We start from the raw sequence: 23,296 nt of genomic DNA on the forward strand, positions 1-23,296 counted from the left end.
CCGTTAACTTCATTTGAAGAGTTAGAAGTGCAACATCATTATGTGAAATTCAAAAAAAAAAGTTCTGAACCCAAAAGTATTTTTCCCTGCCTGAATTCGGAGCATCCCCACTACAGCTTGATGTGGTGTTTCACGTTACTACGTATCTTTATCGCATTAGACAGTATGGCTCTCGTACCACAGGGCGACGTAGGCTGCCTTGTCCTCATCCATGGCAATGGCGGCAGAGGGAGAGTAGAGATGTTGGTATACACGCACATGCAGAGGGTTTGAGAGCTTGGGACTCCACATAGACAGGTTACCTCCCTTCTAGTACAGTGTCGAGGCCCCCTTCATCCCGCTCACATAACATGAGATAAACCAGGTCATCCGAGAGGATCACCTACACCTACACACATTAAGAGACTTGGTTGGCACCTCGAGAGCTTCCTGTCAAGCTCAGTTTCTACAGAGACCACTGCCTCAGACTTTGGCAAAGGGCATCGATCCACTAGGATACACACGGATCCACCTCCCCCACTCCTTGAGGATATCGATTGGACAGTTCCACGTTTCATCACACCATCTTTGTATTGAGAGTGGTCGGGTGGAGATACCCAGAGAAGCTCTCATCTGCACTATATGTGATCACTGGGAGATCGAGTCAGAGGAGCATTGTACCCTCATATGCCTTGTGTACTATAAGATCCGAGGTCGCTATCATTGCCTCTTCAGGAATTCTTTCGGACCCCTATCCAATCCCCTCTCCTACCCAGCTCAGATATGCTTGGCCACATGAGCCAGAGATATGACAGACTCACCAGTAGACTGAGGCACAATCATATTGGGAAACCTTCCTCCATGCTTACTAGACCGGAGACACAACCCACAGGGGTGACAATGGCGCTAGTTCACTGCAGGGGCATAGCCCGCAAACCACAGCAGACCACGCATGCTGACAACCGCCAACGCTCCATCACGAGTTTTATGCCACCACTGCAGCCTTGCGCAGCAAAGCCACCTCCTCAAGATTGATGCCTCGCCCTCAAAGAGCTTTTCCTTATGTATTGGTGCAGTGATGATCATGAATATGGTTTTTTCTTTTTGTAGTCATCATGGGTGTTGATGCCTGCTTAGCAGCTCCACCCTTGGATCGTTCCATCATGTTTCTTTTAGTCTCATAGACCCTTTGGCCTTGCAAAGACTTCTAATAAATTTCTTTCCTCCTTCTGATACATACATCACCACACATATTGTCCATCTGCACAGGAATGCACGAGCCAGTATTGATGTCACGAACCTTTAGCAGGCCACATTGAAGGGTTTCGTGTGGCTATCAATCGTGTGTATGGATCTACTCACACTATCGGACCAAGACCTTAGTATTGTTTACAGTAGAGAATATGGTCTGCCACCCAAAGTCTCTCTCTCCTCTGATAACCGAGCCTCATGAATCTTTTGCATGTCCTAACCCTCAACACGTGTCAATGAAAAATTAATTGCATTCCTCAATATACCAGCCAATATGTAGGATATAACCAAGGGGACAGTGACGTTTGTGATGGTCTATGACTGAAATGAAAGTGAGGCAGGAGAGGCAACTGTGTAAGGATAGCTCTAAATATGGACTGGTACCGACGTGAACTTTCACCTGGAATCTAGAGAGTATACCGACGTGAACCTTCACCTGGAATCCAGAGTATATATGGACGGTATGTATGGTCAAGGCAACGACCCTGAGTATTTGGCGATGAAGAGGATGAAGGAGGTGATGTGAAGGATGAGTGAGAATATGAAAAACAAATCCACGTCATCAACTGGTGCATCCTGATATCCCTGGATATGCATCCTCAACTTGCCAATGATAGGAGTGACAGGTGTGTTGAGTTCAGGGTTGGCCATATCACACATGCCGGATGGCCCCATTTCCTCGAGCTTGATGCCAAGCCTTCCTACCATATCAGGAGTTATGAAATTTGCCTTTGCCAGAGTGTGATGCTTTGCTTGGGATGCCTTGGATGTACAGGGTGGGGGCTGATGTACAGATGAGAAACAAGAAGATTTCTTTAACTCATAGAGGCAAAAATCATGTACTTGATGTAAAGTTGAAAGGGGAGTCCATCCCTGTAGTTTCAGCTTCTTGTAAAAGGCGTCATATTTCAGCGTACTTGATTTTTGTCAAAGAGGACAGCCAACCAGTTCACGAAGGCTCTACTCTTTCTGCTTTAGATAGAGAGAGGACTGCTTTTCAAGATTGTTTCTCAAATGCACTTCCTCAAGAATTACCTCCCAAGAGGCCTAAGGATCATCAAATTGATATAATTCCAAGAAGCTCACCGCCTAATATACCTCCCTATCATGTCAGTAAGCCACAACAGGAAGAGATAATGTCACAAGTGAAGGAACTCTTGGAAAAGGAATTAATACAACCAAGTAATTCTCCTTACTGTTCCCCTGTGATGCTTGTGCAAAAGAAGGATGGCAGTTGGAGAATGTGTATTGATTATAGGGCTTTGAATAAAGTCACAATTAAGAACCATTTTCCAATTCCACGCATTGATGATATATTGGATCGGTTGGAAGGTTCCTCGATATTCAGTCGTATTGACCTTAAAAGTGGATACCATCAGATAACAAGACTGCCTTCCGCACTTCATTTGGCTTATATGAGTTCCTTGTGATGCCTTTTGGTTTGACTAATGCACTTGCCACTTTCAATAGAATGATGGACATAATTTTTAGAGCACGCATAAAGTTTGTGGGCACTTTCTTCGATGACATCATTGTGTTCTCTAAAAATAAGCAAAAGCATAGGAAACACCTCACTATTGTGTTTCAAGAGTTGAAAAGACACAAGCTGTTAATAAACACCAAGAAAAGTGAGTTCTTTATGCATGAGATTCATTTTCTCCGTCATATAGTGTCAAAGGATGGAGTCAAGATGGATCCTGCAAAAGTTGAGGCCATAAGGAGTTGGCCAATTCTGAAAAATCTGCATGAAGTCATAAGCTTCCTTGGGTTGTTGTGTTCATACTATTGGAGGTTTATAAAGTACTTTGCAGAAATTGCTTCTCCCTTGCATGCTTTACAAAAGAAAGCTGTACCGTTTCGGTGGGGACCAAAGGAAAATGCAGCTTTTGAAGAGCTGAAGCAAAAGTTGTGTTCTGAACCCGTTATTATCTTGCCAGATCTTGCAAAACCCTTTGCTGTAACTTGTGATGCATGTGGGAACAGCATAGGAGTCACTTTGATGCAAGATGGCAGAGTGGTTGCATATGAGAGTGGAGTTCTCAAAGATGCTGAATTGTACTTGCAGACATACGAGAAGGAAATGTTAGTAGTGATACATGCTTTGACCACATGGAAACATTACCTTCTTGGAGCTAATTTTTATGTGCAGACAGATCATCAGTCACTTAGATATTTTCTTACGCAAAGAAAATTATCTGAAAAGCACATGAGATGGGCTAACTTCCTCTCAATGTTTCGTTTTCAAATTGTACATGTGCCGGGTAAGAAAAATGCCGTGGCTGATGCACTTCCAGGAAATCACAGCCTAAAGCAGTCTCCAAGAAACCCAGTGTTTCAGGAGTGAGCATTGCTTACAACAATGTGTTAGATGTGATGAAAGATCGGTATGTTAATGATGCTGATTTTTCAACTATTTATGATCAACTTTCTGATGGTCAAAGACGTGATCACTATATGTTGAAAGAGGGTTTCATTTTGATGCATGGACGACTCTGTGTCACTGATCAGATGCGACACAAAGTCATAATGGAAAGTCATGCTCCTCCATATGCAGGACATCGGGGAATTACAGCAACAATTACAACAATGGAGCAATACTTTTATTGGCCATCTTTGAGGAAAGATGTAGAAGAATATGTGAGAACATGCATGGTTTGTCAAAAAGTAAAGTTTGATAGGCAGAAGGTACCTGGGTTGTTACACCCTTCGCCAATTCCAGATAGACCATGGCAAAGCATAGCTATGGATTTTGTGTTTGATCTTCCATGTACTCCTACTGGACATGATGGATTGTGGACGATAATTTACAGGGTTAGCAAACAAGCCCACTTTGTGCCAGTAAGAAAGAAAATTACAGCAGATCAAATGGCCAAATTGTTTCTGCAGCATGTCTTCAAGTATCATGGGATGCCTCAATCCATAATCAGTGATAGAGATCTGAGGATGACCAGCCTCTTTTGGAGAGGACTGTTTGAAAATATGGACACTACGCTGAATTTTTCGTCATCAAATGGGAGCATTACAATATGCTTACAATACGGTGCACACATCCACACGTAAAGCACCTTTTGAAATAGTGAAAGGTGCCAGGAAGATACCTCCCATTTTGCATACAAAAGAGAAAAGATACCTCCCATTTTGCATACAAAAGAGAAAATCTTCGAAGCTGATCGTTTTGTGGAAAGCCTTGAAGAGGCTTACAAGAAGATCAATCAAGATAAGTAGAAAAGAGCAGGAGATAAGCACCGCACGGAATTGGTATTCATAGAAGGTGATTGGGTTTTGCTGCGTTTTCAAAAGGCAAGGCTGAAAAATAAGAAAGGCAAGGAAAGGTTGTACACAAAGCTGAACATGCGTTACTATGGTCTTTTCCAGGTTTTTGAAAAGATAAACAAGGTAGCTTACAAGCTGAAGTTACCTCCGCATTGGAAGATACATAATGCCTTTCATGTGAGCTTGTTAAAGCAATATCATGGAGATGTTCTCGAGGATTTACCTGATGAGATACAGCCTGAAGTGGGAGAACAAGATGAACTTTTGGTCCCAAAGCAAATTCTGGCACACAGAGATAGAAAGCTCAAGGGTAAAGTTATCTCTCGCTACTTGGTAAAATTTCAAACTTACCCATCACTTGATGTGAAATAGATAGAGGAAGGTGAACTGTCACATTCACCTGGGATATTGCAACTTTACCTTGATGCTTTCCAGTTTGAGCCGACCAGGCTCCTACAGGTAGTTCAACAGAGCGAGCGTCTGGAGCATTACCTGGTATTCGAGAGGAGGGTAGCACCTCCACTCCCTCAGTATAGACGGGCTCACCATGATTTCATGAGGTCGCTTGATGACACTGTATGTTTCATCCGAGATACTGAGCTGACAGTATTTCTGCTGTGAGACTTCATGATATTGACGCATCTTGACTATTGATCGCCGAAGATCACATAGCAGTGTATATGGATGGATGCATATTTTCACTGTCTTTGTATACTATAGCTATACTTTCTTGTATACTCTTTCATGGTATATTTCATGCTCGCTCCTGTGTTTTGGAGCAGCAAACTGTGGTTTGCTGTTTCAAGAGAGGGGTACCAATGAAACCAGCCTCTAATCACTCAGAGGGCAGTGGAACTAAACCTTTAATCACTTCAGCACTTATTTACAGCTCACAAAGCATATATCACAACCATTAACCATTGCATGATCACCATTTGGCATTTACCCATTTGTTCACAAACAAAACCACTAAAAAAGGGATGGAGGCTAGAATGCCCCTGCTCAACAAACATAGACAAGTGCACCCGATTGGCCCCAAACACCGTGGCGCCCCTTTCAGTATTTCTTTATATTTCACAGTGAAATAATTACAAGTTGCATCTTGGAGACCTTCCCTGCAACTGAGCACGCAACCCCAATTCATTGAGCCTTCGCAAGGCTTTCAAGCATAGAACACCATCACATAAGTGCACTTAACCCATAGGCTCAATCCAAAGGCATTCCCTTTTCCGAGTGCAATTCCATTGGCTGTCCAAATGCAATCACACTGCACCCCAGCTGCACTCTCTTTGAGTGGCTTCCAAATGGCATTCACAAAGCTTTTCAAAGCTCCAAAATAAAATCAGCAAAGTACCCAACCAAAGAATGACTCATGTAGCACTGCCTGGGCACCTGTGAACCTAGAAAGAGGCGGCACACGAGGCCAACCAATAGCTTATGGCAAAAAGAAATTGCAGCAGAAAAATCACAACTCACCAAGCCCTGAAAACTCGAATCAAGTTCTCAATCGCCAAGAGGACATAGTGGCCAATGCCCAATTGCATTCTCAGCCAAAGAGGAGTGCAAAGGCATGAAGAAAGAGCATTTACAAGAGCCGACCAGCAAGAATTCCACTGAAAAATGCGAAAAGAAGCACTTCTGTCGCGAAGAAGTGGGAGTTCTTGGGCTCAAAAGAAGCGTGCTTCAGAAATGAATGCATTGAGAAGGTTTTGGAGAAGTTTCATCGTCGGAAAGTCCTCCAAAACTGAGAAAAACCAGTCAACCAACGCATGGGACCACTCGAAATTCAACAGAAAGCTGTAGCTTTGCAAGAGGAGAGGCCCAGGAGGCTGTAGAAGCAAAAAGGTCCAAAAAAAGCCACTTTTGCAAATTCGGCCAACAAAAGAAGTGCTCAACTCTGCCCGTTCTACCAAACGCATGGAGGGAAAAGCATATCACTGCGAAGGGGAGGCAGAGGGGAAGCCATCGGGCCAAACGGAAGCCGAGGAATCCAAACGGGTGAGGAGTTATGAAGAAAAACAGAATTCAGCTGAAGGAGGCTGAAAAACCAGTCCAAAATCTCAACAAAGGGAGAAGATGAGAGAGAAAACCACACTTGTGAAGTGTAGAAGGCCCAGGAAGGTCCAGGAATGGCAAAGGAGCATGTAGAAGGCACTAGAGCCACCTGGAACTCTAGGGGGGCCACTGAAGGAGGCTGAAAAACCAGTCCAAAATCTCAACAAAGGGAGAAGATGAGAGAGAAAACCACACTTGTGAAGTTTAGAAGGCCCAGGAAGGTCCAGGAATGGCAAAGGAGCATGTAGAAGGCACTAGAGCCACCTGGAACTCTAGGGGGGCCACTGAAGGTACATGGCCCTCTAGGGGGCCCATTAAAAATGCCACATCATCATTTCCCAACAACCACTCTTTTAATTCCTTGGAATGCCTTTGGGCCTAGGGATTAATTACGCTTATGTGCTAGGCACCATGCCACGTTTAATTACACATTATTAACCCCACGCTTAGACTTTTAAAACCAAGGTTGTCACAGTCTTGTAGTACATTAAAGTACTTAGAATTTCACGCCCCCGTGACATGGTGGGACAAAGATATCAGAAATGGATGGGATAAATGAAGATTGCCCGACAATTTAGTCAACCACATTACAAGAAATCCTCACACTCCTGCATCCAGTGTAGATTGAGAAGGTTAGAGGCTTCCCCAAACTAAAGAAAGAGGTACCCAGATGACGTGATCACTGCCCCATGGCCATATATGTATAAGACAACTCAGGGCACTCACTGTTAGGCATGATACTGAGTCACCCGTGAAGTCCTACAACTTGTATTGCAAATCTTCCATTTTGGCTGTGAATCTTCCTTCCAACAGTACAGCAATGAATAGTCTGACCTGGTGGGAGGAAAAAACGTACTGCAATAAAGAGATCCCTGGGTAGTCTTGATCCACACATATTTTGCGAGCTCATCAGCCTTTCCAACCAAGGATCCACTGCAGGTTGTAAACTATAGGCATGCCACTCCACCTAATCCTCAGCCCTTGGCATGCTCCTCACAAACCAAGATAACTTTGTAGCCCAAATATCGCACATTTCCATGTACAGCCCCTCAACCTCCAGCAAGCCCCTCTTAACACTCTCATGCATCTCTGTAAAAAATACCAATGCTCTATCTGCAAAACAGGCATGAAAGAACCTGGTGCACACACAATTCAAATGCAATACCAAACTGCAAGACACAGAAATAGAATCCCTAGCCTGGATTGCTATTAACAGTGAGTAATCCCTCTACTTGAGCAAAAAAGTACCTATTGCATCATTCATGGTTGGACAAATATGATTCACATTACTCGGGCACCAATGGCTTAGCAACAATGAGATATCAGGATGGGGATCAAAATCACAAACAAGATAGTCTTAACAGAGGACACACACAGCCAAATTAAGGTGTGGAAACTGTTCATACCAGGGAAAAACTATTCATTCAAGTAAATACTTGTACTTCTGTTCAAGAGCTAGCTAGTATTGTAAATCAAACATCTCTCACTCTAAGAACAGCATGACTAAATGGGAACAAAATTTTAAATAAAGACAAGCAATACAGCAAGCTCTTTGTCAGTATCGGGTCCACTAAATCCATAAAAATAGCAACAGCTTTAAGCCAGAAAGGATTATGGATGTGAACTACCACCTGTTTTGAAAAGTTTTCAGCATCACGCTTCAGACGCGCCAGCTCCACTCTGAGTTTTTGATTCTCGGCCTGAATAATCATGACTAACACTTACAATTTCTATGTATCAAAGCTAGTAACTTCTAAAAACAAGAGCCATTTGCAAGAGTACTGTAACTAAAGGCCAATTCTTGTCACTCAGTACACACCTCCATTGCTGAAAGCCTCCCTTCCGCTTCTCTCTGAGCACTGTGAGCTCGGTCAGCATCTTCCCGCCAGGCCTGAAGCTTTGGACATCCAAGTTATAAGATCATTGCTACTTTAATATACTAAAATGATAGCAATGCTCAATGCTGATGACTTGTCTACTAGCTGCGCAAACTCATTAAAGGAAAAAGAAATTTTATCAGAACAATGTGGCCATGGAGTATCCACCACTGAAGCCATTCCTCGATTGCATATTCAACCAGTGTTAAAGGAAAAAGTATCTATCAAACACAAAGCTATGCACATGCATGTCTGCTTATGTACATATATGTTTACATCAACGGAAGTATTATAACTCCCACAAACTTTCACACTAAATGATTTAAAAACGAGTAGTACATAGCCAAATTGCCAGATCACTATCTCACTCCTAAGCCAAAGCCTGAACCGAATTCTTAACTCTTTCATCGACAAACATGTTATAAAGGACCAGAGAAGAGCCAAATAGAAGTTTAAAGTTCAATACTCCCACTTCTCTGGAATTAAAAAGAGCCTGTTCAGCTCCTACTTGGCTAAAATGGCCAGTGCACATGGTGGAACAGGACAAGAGGGCATTTGTCAACCTGGAGAATGCATCAGCCTAAAGGACTGGCAGCAAGGACTGGAGGAGACAATGCCAACTTGGTTTTCCAATTTTTAAGTATTTTGTTTAGCTGTCCTGAATCCTATATGGTGGTCTCCAGAGAATACAGCCATTGTATGCTGATAGATTAACCCGCCGATATATATATGGAACGTGTCTATACACACCCCCCCCAACACACACACACATATATATAGTATAAAATATACGCATTGAAACCAGACTGACGATGAAACCAGACTGAAATCCCACACGCTCTTTGACAGACAGCAATTTTTTCTTTGATTCACTATGAACCTCCTTCGTAAAAGACAGCAGAGACACTCTTACTGTCTCTCCCTCTCTCCCTCTCTCAACAGAGACACTAGGGCCCAGGACAACATGTCGGGCTGGACCCCCCCGAAGGTATTTTATTACTTGAAGAGAATCTGTTACAAAAGTTCAGCGTAGAGCTGTTCGGTACTCTCTCCTCAAAAACGTGAATAATTCCTTCTCTTACAAGAGCTTCAAGCTCCATTCAAATTAGCAACATGCCACTTGTCTAAAATCTAAACTAAATCCTATTACATGCCACTAAGGGCCATTCTGGGGTCTTCAAAGCTCTCGGTCACCCGAACCGCTTCCTAGATGCTTGTCAGGCTCCCATTACGCTTAGGAAAAATAATCCTTCCTAGTACCTGCAACAATTAATTAAAGCGCACCACCATGGCACCCATTAATTGTTAGCGCTTTGCATGCAAATAACACACTGTGGACTAATCCTAGTCACGGTGGGCGTCCCCACTGAACACATGTGCACATCTAAACAAATATATATACAAATAAATATATATATATTCTCTGGTTGACCGGAGTCAACACTCTTGATTATAATTAAAGAGCTTTGACCAAAGGTCAAGGCGCCTTAATTATAGCCAAGTCTCTCCAACCGAAGTTGGCACATCTTGATTAACCGGGGTTAACCCTCTTGGCGCATGCCAAGTCTTGTTGACCGAAGTCAACACTCTCTGACCGCAGTCAGGTTTACTTGACTAGAGTCAAGTATCTATGACCATTAAATAACTCTTTGACCATAATTAACACATATAAAACTCTTTAATTATGATCAAATAAATGGTCAATTGTACTTTGACTTAGGATATTTACATTGTGGTGACATCCCCTCGGCTTCTATTCAGTTGACCTCAACTGAAAAGCTTCCTTGTAAACATCCAAAAGCTGTGGATAATCGGATAACATATCTTCGTCCATCCACTTGGCATCTAATGCCGTATAATTCTTGAATTTTACAAGATACCTGTAAAACTCCTTACCCTGAGGGCCTTTACGTACAATATGGTACACAATTTGCTCTGGCTGAAGGACTTCCTCCAGCTCATCCACTTCTGGTGGATCTTCTGATACTGGTTCTGTAGGCTCTGGTCCCTGAAATTTCTTTAGAAGACTCACATGGAATGCATTGTGAATCCTCCAATGCTCTGGCAATGCTAATCTGTATGCAACCTCATTTATTCTTTCTGTAACCCTAAAAGGGCCATAGTATCTAGGAGATAATTTTGCATACACTTTGTGTTTGCCTTTAAACTTGCGGAGCCTAGCTTTTTCAAACCTCAAAAGTACCCAGTCCCCTTCCTTGAGATCTAACTGTCTCCTATGCTTATCTGCAGCTCTTTTATGTTTCTCTTGAGACCTTTCAATTTCTGTCCGGACTTGGCTGTAAGCTGTCTGGAGGTCTCTCACAAACTGATCAGCTGCAAATATTTCATCTTTGGTCCTCAGTATAGGTGGCAAAATCACCTTCCCATATATGACTTCAAAAGGGGCTTTCCCTGTAGAGCTATGTACTGTATTGTTGTAAGCAAACTCTACTAACGGTAGGTACTTTTCCCAGTCTGAACTTTGGTCACCCACGTAGCATTTCAGCATATCCAAAATTGTAGAATTTGCTACTTCACTTTGACCATCTGTCTGGGGATGGAAAGAAGAAGAAAAATTCAGATTCGTCCCCATGTTATCAAATAAAGCTCTCCAGAATAGACTGGTCATTCTGGGATCTCGATCACTAACAATGGACTTAGGCATACCATGATGTTTAAAAATTTGTGCCATGAACAGCTTAGCCATATGATCTGCCTTTATGGTTTTGCGAACCGGAATGAAATGAGCTTGCTTGCTGAATCTATCTATGATAGTCCAAATCCCATCATTCCCTGACTTTGATCTCGGCAAATCAAAAATAAAGTCCATTGTAATACTTTCCCATGGTGCCTGAGGCACGGGAAGAGGCATAAGTAGGCCAGGTGCCTTCCGTCTATCATACTTCATTTTCTGACACGTAAGGCATTCAGTAACAAACTGATGTATATCTTTCCGCATTCCTGGCCAAAAGAAATACCTCTCTAGTGCTAGAGTTGTTGTTGTAATTCCTCTATGTCCAGCATAGGGAGGTGCATGGCATTCCCCCAAAATCTTTTTCCTCATCTCCTGGGTGATGCATAGGCAATCATCTTTCATTAAATACCCATCTTTCAGGGAATAGTGACTGGTGGATTGCCCCTCTTGCATTTGCTGTAAAATTTCACCAAAATCAGAATCATGAGCATATTGTTCCCTCATGCCTTCCAGGTCCTGATGATAAGCAATAGTTACATTATTGACCTGGGGTCTTCGGGACAAGGCATATGCCACTCTGTTCCGAATTCCTGGAGTATGGACGATCTGAAAATGATACATTGACAGCATATTTGCCCATTTCATATGCTTCTCGGAAAGCTTGGTCTAAGTCAAAAAGTATCTCAGACTTTGGTGATCTGTTTTGACAGTAAAATCTGCACCCAAAAGATAGTGTTTCCATGTATGGATGGCATGAATTACAGCCAATAACTCTTTCTCATAGATTCCTAAATATCTTTCCGCATCCCGAAGTCGCCTGCTTTCATAGGCTACTACATGACCATTCTGATGCAATGCAGCCCCAACACATTCTCCACAAGCATCGCAATCCACATCAAAAGACTGATAAAGATCCGGGACTACCAGAATAGGCTCTATAGTCAACTTCTCCTTGAGTGTATTGAATGCTTTCTTCTGTGATAATCCCCATGTGAAGGCTGCATTTTTCTTAGTGAGGTCATGTAATGGAGCTGCGATATCAGCAAAATGTCTGATAAACCTTCTGTAGTAAGAACACAGGCCTAAGAAGCTTCGAACTTCATGCACAGTTTTCAGCTCTGGCCATTCCTGAATGGCACGGATCTTCGCTGGATCCATTTGTATCCCATTCTTGGATATTATATGCCCCAGATAGTGGATTTCTTCCAAGAAGAACTCACTTTTCTTGCTGTTTGCATAGAGCTGATGATTTCTCAGCTCTTGAAACACTATAGCAAGATGTTCTCTGTGGTCTTCCTCTGTCTTAGAGAAAACTAAGATATCATCAAAGAAAGTACCCGTAAAATGCATGTACTTCCGGAAGATGCGATCCATCATTCTATTGAATGTGGCTGGAGCATTTGTCAACCCAAAAGGCATCACTAAGTATTCATACAACCCGAATGTAGTGCAGAATGCTGTCTTGTGCACATCCTGAGGCTGTATCCTCACTTGGTGGTAGCCACTCTTTAAGTCTACCCTGCTGAAAACTGAAGCTCCATTTAACTGATCCAGGACATCATCAATGCGCGGAATAGGGAATCTATTCTTGATGGTCATTTTGTTCAGTGCGCGATAATCGACGCACATACGGAATGAACCATCTTTCTTCTGTACTAACAGTACAGGGGAACAAAAAGGAGACGAGCTGGGCTGAATCAACCCTTTGGACAGCAAGTCCTGTACCTGAGCCATAATCTCCTCTCTCTGAGTCGCACTGACTCTATAAGGGGGTCTGTTTGGTGGCTCACTACCAGGCATTAACTCTATCTGATGATCTTCTGGTCTCTCTGGGGGTAACTCCCCTGGCAAAACATCAGAAAAGCAATCTTTAAAGTTTACAAGAAACTGAAACTTATCTTTGTCTGCATCATTCATTTCAGCATGCATATCATTCTCTTTTTCTTTTACAAAAACCATGTACGCAGAAATTGCAGACTTTATTGCTTTACCGCATGAAACATCAGATACAATGGGGATAGTGTCCCCTTTATTCCTGGCAATTAAACGCTGATTTTTCCCCCTATGCACAAACTCCAACGCTCTTTCAGGAAGAGTCAACTTCACTGCCTTGCGGTGAAACCAAGGCATCCCCAAAACTACATCATAATGTTTCGGTGGAGAAATGAAGAAGTCTTCCTGATCCACATAACTCTGAACATGAAGACGGAGCTTCCCTATCAAGGGAGTAACTAGCACAGGATTCCCACAAAACATTTGATCGGCATCCAAAGCCCTGCCTAACTCTTCCGTCTTTATTCCCAGCCTCAGGTCTAGATCCTCTGATATGAAATTATCAGTAGCCCCTGGATCAAATAAAATTAGCACTTGCTGGTCTCTAACTTTGCCCCATGATAGCAGCAATTCTCGTTCTTCTGGGTTCAAAGCATGACCCAGTATATCAGGAATTCCCCCCGCCATTGGCTTTTGCGGTCCTCGTGGCTTCTATGCCTCTTTTCCCTTCGATGTTGAAGGCTTTTCTGAGCACTGGGCAGCCACATGCCCCTCTTTACCGCACCTGAAGCATTTCCCGTCTCTACGGAATTCCGCTATCTGTTCAGAGGTGAATAGAGATTTGCCCTTATAAATCTTTGAAAACTGAGTACCCCTCGGCTTCTGAGGCTGAAACCCTTTCTTTTCAACCTTGGGGTACTCTTTCTTTTCAGATTTTGAAAAATCAGTTTTCTTTTTATCAGCACGTCCTGCATGCAAGGATGGCACTGTAGATGGATCTTGTAGCGGCACAAGACTCGCTATTGAAGCTGAATGCATAAGATCTTGATTATTCTTTGCCCCTAAAGCATTCACTACTGCTTGAATTCTTGGAGTGAGACCTGCTCTGTACTTCCTCATTTGGGTGCCTTTGGAGATCTTTTTGAAAGGTGCAACCTGCAAATAAGCATCCCAAAACTTTTGGTTGTACCCATCCACTGTATCTCCTGCATCCATGTGCAAGCTGTCCCAGTCTTGAAGAACATGGTCTCTAAACTGTTTAGGCATAAACTGCTGGTAGAAGGCTTTCTTGAAGTCCTTCCACTTCCTTGGGGCTGACCCATCTGTGGTCTGTGCACTCCACCATGCACTAGCCGTTGCTGTCAAGTGTAAACTGACCATTCTTAACTTGGAGGATTCTGAAAATTTTTCTGTACCGAATGCAGCATCAAACTGTCTGATAAACTGCAATGCTTTGTCTGTATGAACATACTGTCCATTGTAGGTCATAAACTTGACAGATTTTCCTCCCTCTTTAAATTCCTTGGTCTCTTTGGAAGACTTTCTCTTCCTAGACTTCTTGTGTTTTCTTCTTTTCCTAGAGGGTTTATCTGATAAGGAAGAAGAAGATACAGAAGTCGAACTGGAGGTAGACGGTGATGGACTAGGAGATCGGTGATGATGCCTCGATCTCTTTTTACTATGGGACCGTCTCCTATGAGATCTATGAGATCTCTCTCTCAGGCTGTACACGAGAGTGTGCCTCTGGCATTGGCACGTCATATACTGGATTAGGCATAGCTTCTGCTTGAAACAAATGCTGAGCCCTGGGATCCCTTTTGAGATTTTCCAGCTCTTGTATACGAGTGCGTACCATCTGTTCAAATTCTTGTTGAGTTTGCGGCACATTTCTCTGTCCTGGATGTGCATCCCTATCTTGTGAATCCCACTGGATAGGTGATTGATCCATATTCTGAGATCTGCAGATTTCTCACACTGTGCAGGTAACTGATGCACACTACCTTTGCTTTTCCCACAGAAAATGTACCTCAACAAGAGGTGTTTTGCATTCACAATCTATGCCAGTACTGGCTATCAGTTCAAGGCATAAACCCACACAGTTGCCAAAGCATCAACAACTATATTGCCCTTTTCTGGCTGCTGCAGATGGCTTCAAAAGGCATCTGTTTTTCCCTCTTTCTACTGCTCAAAGGCATGCATACTCTTTTTCTGCAAATCTCTGATTCCTCTGTTTTTCTGCTGTTTTCTGACAGTAGAGATCTACTTTCTCTGTTTTCTCTGCTTTCTCTGTTTTTCTGCTGCTTTTCTGGCAGTAAAAGTCTGACAAACAGATGAAAATTACTAGCAGAAACAGTCTCTACAACTGTTCTTTTTTTTTTTTTTTTTTTAATAACAGAACAGTAACCAGATGGAGTAACTAGCTAGTTACTTTAACCAGACTGACTGGTTTAGAAGGTCTGGTTAGTCTGCAACTAGACTAACTGGACTAGTCACAGTCTGGTTACAGTGACTAAACTAGTCTGGTTGGGTGAAGCTAATTAGACCTCTGGCCAGGGTTAACTAACCAGAGTTAAACTTAACCACTGGTTGGCCACATCAGCCTGCCACGTGTCTTGCCACGTCATCTGCTGAGCTGTCTGCCACATCAGTTACCTGATCTGGATGCCACATGTACTCCTGTGCCACATCATCTGCCCTGCTGGCTGCCACGTAAGCCTAAGGTTAAACCTTGGCTGGCAAAATCCAAGGTCGTCACGCACATCCGTCAGCGTCGCACGAATACGAAATCCGGCAAAAGTCTCCGTCTACAGAGTCCGCTGCTTTGCACCTTCTCCACGCCTGACCATATATGACGAATCTACATCAGACTGATAATCTATACTCGCAACTTGACGCATAGCATCGGAAGCTCCATGCGATCTCACGACGAGACCTCCGAATAAAATCCCGTGACTAGTGCTTGCGTTGATCGCTTGTGCTACTGAAACCAGATTCGCTCAAGCTTTCCAGTTCTCGCCCAGCTTTTCTGTTTGCAGACGCTTAATCACCACACTTTGCCTTCGCCAACAGGCTATGCGTCGTTGTCGTAATAGGCCTCGTCAATTTGGCGACTACCTCCTTTGCTCATGTACACTTGCGCCTGCACGTCACGCTTACCCCGTACTATGCAAGGTCACGGTGGGTCTATGCTTTCTCTCTCTTTGTCTCTTGGATAGTCACAGTTTTAGGAAACTGTGAAGCCATGCTCTGATACCAATTGAAACCAGACTGACGATGAAACCAGACTGAAATCCCACGCGCTCTTTGACAGACAGCAATTTTTTCTTTGATTCAATATGAACCTCCTTCGTAAAAGACAGCAGAGACACTCTTACTGGCTCTCCCTCTCTCCCTCTCTCAACAGAGACACTAGGGCCCAGGACAACATGTCGGGCTGGACCCCCCCGAAGGTATTTTATTACTTGAAGAGAATCTGTTACAAAAGTTCAGCGTAGAGCTGTTCGGTACTCTCTCCTCAAAAACGTGAATAATTCCTTCTCTTACAAGAGCTTCAAGCTCCATTCAAATTGGCAACATGCCACTTGTCTAAAATCTAAACTAAATCCTATTACATGCCACTAAGGGCCATTCTGGGGTCTTCAAAGCTCTCGGTCACCCGAACCGCTTCCTAGATGCTTGTCAGGCTCCCATTACGCTTAGGAAAAATAATCCTTCCTAGTACCTGCAACAATTAATTAAAGCGCACCACCATGGCACCCATTAATTGTTAGCGCTTTGCATGCAAATAACACACTGTGGACTAATCCTAGTCACGGTGGGCGTCCCCACTGAACACATGTGCACATCTAAACAAATATATATACAAATAAATATATATATATTCTCTGGTTGACCGGAGTCAACACTCTTGATTATAATTAAAGAGCTTTGACCAAAGGTCAAGGCGCCTTAATTATAGCCAAGTCTCTCCAACCGAAGTTGGCACATCTTGGTTAACCGGGGTTAACCCTCTTGGCGCATGCCAAGTCTTGTTGACCGAAGTCAACACTCTCTGACCGCAGTCAGGTTTACTTGACTAGAGTCAAGTATCTTTGACCATTAAAATAACTCTTTGACCATAATTAACACATATAAAACTCTTTAATTATGATCAAATAAATGGTCAACTGTACTTTGACTTAGGATATTTACATTGTGGTGACACGCATACGTACTTACATATAGATAGATGTAGATGCTTCATGAAGCCAAAAAGTTTCCTACCACTAGCATGGATCCACTAAATGCAAGTCCATAATCCTGCAACGATATAAAAAGTTGATGCATAATCTCTAATATCCTTGAAGATCTTTCACATATCCATTGTCTGCAAGAATACCCTTCCTAGAGCAGTATATCAAACTTGCCTTAACCAAGGTCTGTCTTTTATCCAAGGAAGTTGCATTTCCTGTCTTCGGATTGTGCTTAGCTTCTATGGTATGGAGGAAGGGGCTAAGATGTGTGCTCATGTTTCTGAGAATATCTTTCTTGCTCATGGGGAAGTCATGCCTGTTATGCGCAGTCTGCACACAGAAGGCCTGACATTATTGTGGCTAGAGAGAAGCTGAAGGTGTAACAAGGTGTACTTATGGTTACACATGTAGAGGCTGACACCAGTTCAAGTAGTGGTGTCAGTGGCTGTGGTTAAACTCCCGCTGTATGAGAGAGTGCTACCCCTACAGGAATGCATCTTCCGTGGGAGGAGTTGGCACAATGAGAGGGGCTAGTAGCTCTTCTACACCTTCTACCTTCACCCCTTCTCGGACAAGCGTAAGTGAGGTGCCTGCCTCACAATGTCAACCATAGGAGAGCCTCTCGCCAAGCAGGCATGCGGTCTACCTTCGCCCAATGCTACTTTGCAGCAAAGTTGGGGCCCTCAGCTATGATAGGAAGCAGAGATTGCGGAGAGATTGCGGAGGAGAAACTTATCAGTGCAATCTTGCTTTCAATCTTGCCCAAACTGGTGCCTATAAGAAATTTGTTACTACAAATGCAAAGGCAGCCACAGCAGGTTGCCCTCTTCAGCCAGCTTCTTCAGACCCTACTAGACAATTGGCTAGGCAAGTGGATATGATTATGGACGAGCTTGGAGGACATATGGTAGTACCATTGTATTACATGGATGGGTTGATGTGCGAAAGCACAAATGATCAATATCTTGGCTTCATGTTGCGCTCTGGCATCACATTTTTAAGAAACATCAACGTATCCCTACGAGGCCTTCCAATCGCAGGTAAAATAATATGTACAAAAACTCACTTGGCTCTAGAGTCTACAATGTACATGCTGCAATTTCAGATCTATCCTCCATATGCTGCAAACTTCTTTACACTTGTATTTTATAAATGATTGCAAGTGCTTTTATTTATTCGCATAGTCAGCCTGCAATAGAGGCGGCAGGACTGAAAATGTGGTCCAGATTATCACTGAAACACACTCAGCATGCAAGAACATGGGAGACTATGTCATGGCAGATTATCCCTCATTGATTTGTTGATGGATGACATTGGCAACCTCCCTTGGATGTCAGATGTGATAAGTAAATGACATATAGTGATTAACTTCCTTACCCCGTAAACCTGCTTCAAGTAAGAGCCTAATTATACTTCTTAAGGGTTGGAGGGGAGTATGTGGAGCAGTAGAAAGAGATCCAACTTAGCTCAAGAGATAAGGAAACTCCTGCAAAATGTTCGTAGGCTGCCATGTTAATGTAGTACTCCACCAAACCTTATTTCAGAGGATTCTGTCTCTAAAGCCCAATATCTTTTCTGATATGTACTCTATTTGCCCAAATTCATCCATAGGATGCATTTCTGCTGCAGTTGTAATACCTACTCCCACATATTTTTTAAGCAAGCATATATGGAATACATCATGGATCTTGGTGGAAGGAGGCACGTCCAACTGATATGCTAAATCACCAACCCTTTTTAGAATTTTGTAAGGGCCATAAAATCTGTAAGCCAGCTTGGTATCGGTGTTCCCTTTCAGTGAGGCATACCTATGCGTGTGCAGTCTGAGATATACCCACCCTCCCTCCTGAAATTCAACATGCCTTCTTTTCTGATCAGCATACTCCTTCATTCGAGATTCTTCCTTGAGAAGACTATCTTTGGCCAACTGTAAAATGGCTTGCATTTTGTCCACTTCATCCATACATGCTAATTAAGAAGGATTTGGTCTCAAATTATATAAGGTTACTGAGCCTGACATCCATACAAAGCCTCAAATGGAGACATGCCAATAGAAGTATGCCTTGTAGAGTTATAACAGAATTCTGCCAGGCACAACCATCTATCCCAGGACTGTATTTCAAAGCAAAAGTGCCTCAAGTACTCTTCCACCCACTTATTAAACCCTTCAGTTTGGCCATCTGATTTGGGATGGTACGTTGTGCTAGGTGCCAATTTTGTTCCTATTTGTGAGAAAATATCCTTCCAAAAACCATTCATAAACTTTCATCCCTGTCACGTACTTTCTCCTGTGGAAAACCATGCAACCTGAATATGCTCTCCACAAATTCATTGGCCACTTGTGACGAGGTATAAGTGGTTTTGGTAGGAATAAAGTGGGCTATCTTGGTTATCCTATCCACAACCATGAAAATATTGTTCCATCCCTTTGCTGTAGTAGGCAGACCAGTAATGAAATCCAATGCTGATGTGTGTCAACTTATGCTCAGGATAGGTAAGGGGTGGGTGGTGTAAGAGACCTGCGGGATCAATGTTTTCAGTTCTGTTTTGCTAACAATGCTCACAGCTCTTGACATGATTCACTACATCCTTCCATAACCCCTTCCAATAAAAAGTATGTTTCACCTTCTCATAAGTCTTTCCCAGCCCAATGTGCCCTGCCATGGGAGAACAATGCATTTTTGCCAAAATCAGATTCTTAGAGGAGGAATGAGGAACCAAATACACTCTGTCCTAGTACCATAGGAGTCCATTCTTCAGGGCAGACTGTGGGTAGTCCATGCAATGTGGATACTGAAGGGCCATAAAAACAGCAGCAGACTCAGGATGTTCCCAATACTCTTCCTGGATATCATGAATCCAATCCTTATAGATAGAGGGGAGTGCATGGCATTGACATGACCACAATCTAGATAGAGCATCAGCTACCACACTCTCTTTCCCTCTTTTATATTCAATATCAAAGTCATACCCTTGTACAAAAGCCAACCACCTTCTTTGTCTAGGATTGAGGGTACGCTGAGAGAATAAATACCCCCACAAAATCAAGCTTGGTCCTGAGGTGAGGGGACTTAGGACGTGATTGGTTATAGGATCTTAAAGGACTTGTCTCCTCATGCACATGATCATGATCACTGGCCTGGCCAATGCCTCTGCCTGACCCATTGATTTGAGCTTCATAATACTCCATTTCGGGTCTGAGATCCCTTGGTAGCTTGAATTTAGGGCCACATTTCCTATCAGAATGACAAGCAGACTACTATGGGCTGGACTTCCCTAGAATTAGAAGCATATTTCCTTAGCTGTGTACCAAATTTTCCCAATTTCCAAGCATCCTTGAGGGCATCTTTATAATCCAAATCAACTGGAAGTGAAAGTCTGTAACTCTTTAGAACACTATTTGAACAGTAAATTCACTGTTTGGAACATTGTTTAGCTCCTGTTTAGAACACAGTGTTTGAGATTTAGAAACACTATCTGAGCCACTGTTTGGAAAACACTATCTGAACAGAATGACGCCAGCTACCAGTAGCAGATTCACTGTCCACGTGACAGTTACACAATTGGCACAGTTTGCACAATTGGCTCAATTAGGGCTCAATTCTCCAACAAATGCTCCAATTTTTAGGCATTAGCAGGATAGAGTAGAGTAGGAATTGCAGTTAGGAATTAAAATCCCCAAATTCCTTGGTCTGTAAGCAAAGAATCCCTAAATTGCGCCACCTGGAAACAGATTTCAAGGTAGAAATAGGGGCAAATGAGCTGTGATTTGAGTCAAACCTGGTACAATTGTTCCAATGGCTGAGGCAACTCCCTGTATGTGAGTAAATCATCTTTTGGATCAGCAAATCTCAAGATCGCTACAGAAATAGGATCCTGCTTGCACCACTGATACCTAAGCAATTTACATTCAAAACTTAGAATTTCAATGAAATTCTCTAGGGCGTCTGATCAGTCAGCTTGATCACAATGATATTGAAATCACGCAAATTGGAGCAGGTTGGAATTTTGAGGTAATCAGAGGCTGACACGTGTCAATCTGGAGATAAAACCCCTGTCCCTGACAAATTTTTGCAGGGAGGTAGGCCCAAGCCTCAAGAGCTGGTGCTCCAAATTTTAGAGTGAGATGATAGATATTTGACCACAAAATCCCTTGAAAAGGGCTCTGATAGCAACTCAAACATAGCTTCTACCAAGGCTGCTAACAGTGACTAGTTTTAGGGAAACTATGAAACTGTATAGCAGAAATGGCAGAAAAGGGAAGTAGGATAGATCACTCTTAAGAGGGCATGGGATTTAGCAGCTCCCATGTATCTAGCTAGCTTGGAGCTAGGGGAAGAAGTTCTTGTATGTGCAGCCAACAAGCTGATGCTTAGAAAAATACCAACATTCCTGGAATGAATTGTGATTGCATTAGTGTTGAATGCCCTGAAAGTACAGCTGAAGCCCCTTATATAGTTTTAGAAAAAGTGGGCGAGCACCTAATTGCTTATGGGATATTACAATAAGGGTGCCACGTGGCAAGCCCTCATAAAAAAACTAATGTTACTACTAAATGTACAGAAAAGTACTAAAGTAGCTACAATTAGAACCCCCTTATTGTCTAACAGGGCCAAATTATCTAGCTGACTGCTAGCGTAGCATTCAATACTGTGACATTGTGTGACTCCAATGATATGCAAGATGGAACAAACTCACAGCTTTGATGATGAAGAGGATGAAGATTGCTGGTTGGATCAAGAACAATTTGTGATCAACCTTGAATTATGAACGTGCCTAACACTGCAGCCTGCTCGTGTCTCACAAAACTGACCTCGTGGAACCAAACAATGTTGAACACTGTTATTGAGTTGGTTAGGCAAGTCGCAAATCATTTCCAGCCCTATTCAGAAGTAGCTTACGAGCAATTACTTGGTGCTATACTTGCTGGTCACAAACTGGGAAGAAGACAATGCTCTATTTAGTGCCCTTTCATGCTCATTTCCAGGCTCCTTAGGTTGTCAGCCACTCAATCTCTTGCTGCTTCCTCAGTCGAGGCGTGATGAAGACTAATAATCCATCGGCGGAAGCCTATGAGCACTGATTTCATTCAATTCACTATAGTTCCAGTCGAAACATTGCTCTGATACCAGTGTGACATAACTTGCAAAGAGGGCTTACAAATACATTACCATCCAGCCGTGGATTCATCTCATGAGCTCTAGCTCCCATAATTTCCCATCGAGGTCTCAACCTCCTTTCATTCAGAGCTCCGCCTCTTGAATCCTCCCCTAAACACAGTGCTTGTCATGTGGAGCCTATGAGTGCCACGTGTCCATAATGGACCTTAGTACCTCTATGCCCTTTTAGACCTTCGCATTGCACCCATTCTGTTGCCTAGCCTAGGATTGTCCCTAGATCCCAACCCTCTATAGTCTAAACTCCCATTAATGCAAGCATTATCCAGCCCTCTTGGTTTCTGGCCTCGCCGTAACCAAGCCACACGCTTCCAAGATTATGGTTGACCTAACATGGGGCCACAAGGAAGATTGCTTGATTATTCACAACAATGGACCAACAGGATAACTCTAGACAACAACCTGATCAGTAGAGTACACACTCAAAAGCTTCCAATCCTGCACCATAGCCGCACTTCGAGCAGGGGCGGTGCTGAGTCTCCTGCTCAGCACCCCCTCTCTCCTCCGCCTTCTCTCCTTAGTTTCCCCTATGGCTGGGATCTGCTAGTTGGAGGTCAACGTGAAGCAGGTCTTCCTTCTTCCCTTTTGCCCATCAGCTCTGGAACGCACCACCATTCCTGTCAAGGCATTGGAAGGGTTCTTGAACTTTGTGGGAGTTTGTTTGCGCCTGCGGTAACGACGCTTTGCTCCGTGTCTGTGATTTGGTGGCCTCTCTTGTACATGACAGTGTTCGGCACTCTCTTGTCCCTCCAAATGGTGTGATGTTCCAAGCACCCTCTATTGCCCCCTCAAGTTGTATTTTGGCGTGTGTGTTCATACCGGAGGAAAGCAAGTAGACCTTGCATCGCTGGAGAGAGCCGGGTCCCCTATTTTACAGGTGGTTGGGGCTTCACATTTCTGAACACTCTTTCAGAAGTAGTGGTTTTAAGTTGGGTTTTGAGAGGTTGTGGATCGAGTGTTTCTCTCCGCCTCTGTGTTTTTTAG

General features: G+C 43.2%; 1 protein-coding gene across 6 annotated transcripts in view; it reads right to left on the bottom strand.

The window, feature by feature from the left end:
- The window catches only part of LOC147880972 (golgin Putative 1), a 74,182-nt gene that overhangs the window by 11,353 nt on the left and 39,533 nt on the right, over positions 1 to 23,296 (bottom strand). For 5 of the 6 annotated variants that reach the window (XM_087369717.1, XM_087369715.1, XM_087369716.1 and 2 more), the window contains exons 13-14: positions 8,378 to 8,455; positions 8,190 to 8,258 (exon numbers count right to left, since the gene is read on the bottom strand). In XM_087369717.1, the coding sequence (XP_087225843.1) occupies positions 8,190 to 8,258; positions 8,378 to 8,455 (147 nt within the window). The remainder of the gene's footprint in view (positions 1 to 8,189; positions 8,259 to 8,377; positions 8,456 to 23,296) is intronic. The other variant, XM_087369714.1, reaches the window with a different exon arrangement.

Source organism: Dipteris shenzhenensis, chromosome 31, assembly GCF_047967505.1.
Source record: "Dipteris shenzhenensis isolate YYH24624 ecotype China chromosome 31, Dip_SZ_1.0, whole genome shotgun sequence".
Taxonomy (NCBI): domain Eukaryota; kingdom Viridiplantae; phylum Streptophyta; class Polypodiopsida; order Gleicheniales; family Dipteridaceae; genus Dipteris; species Dipteris shenzhenensis.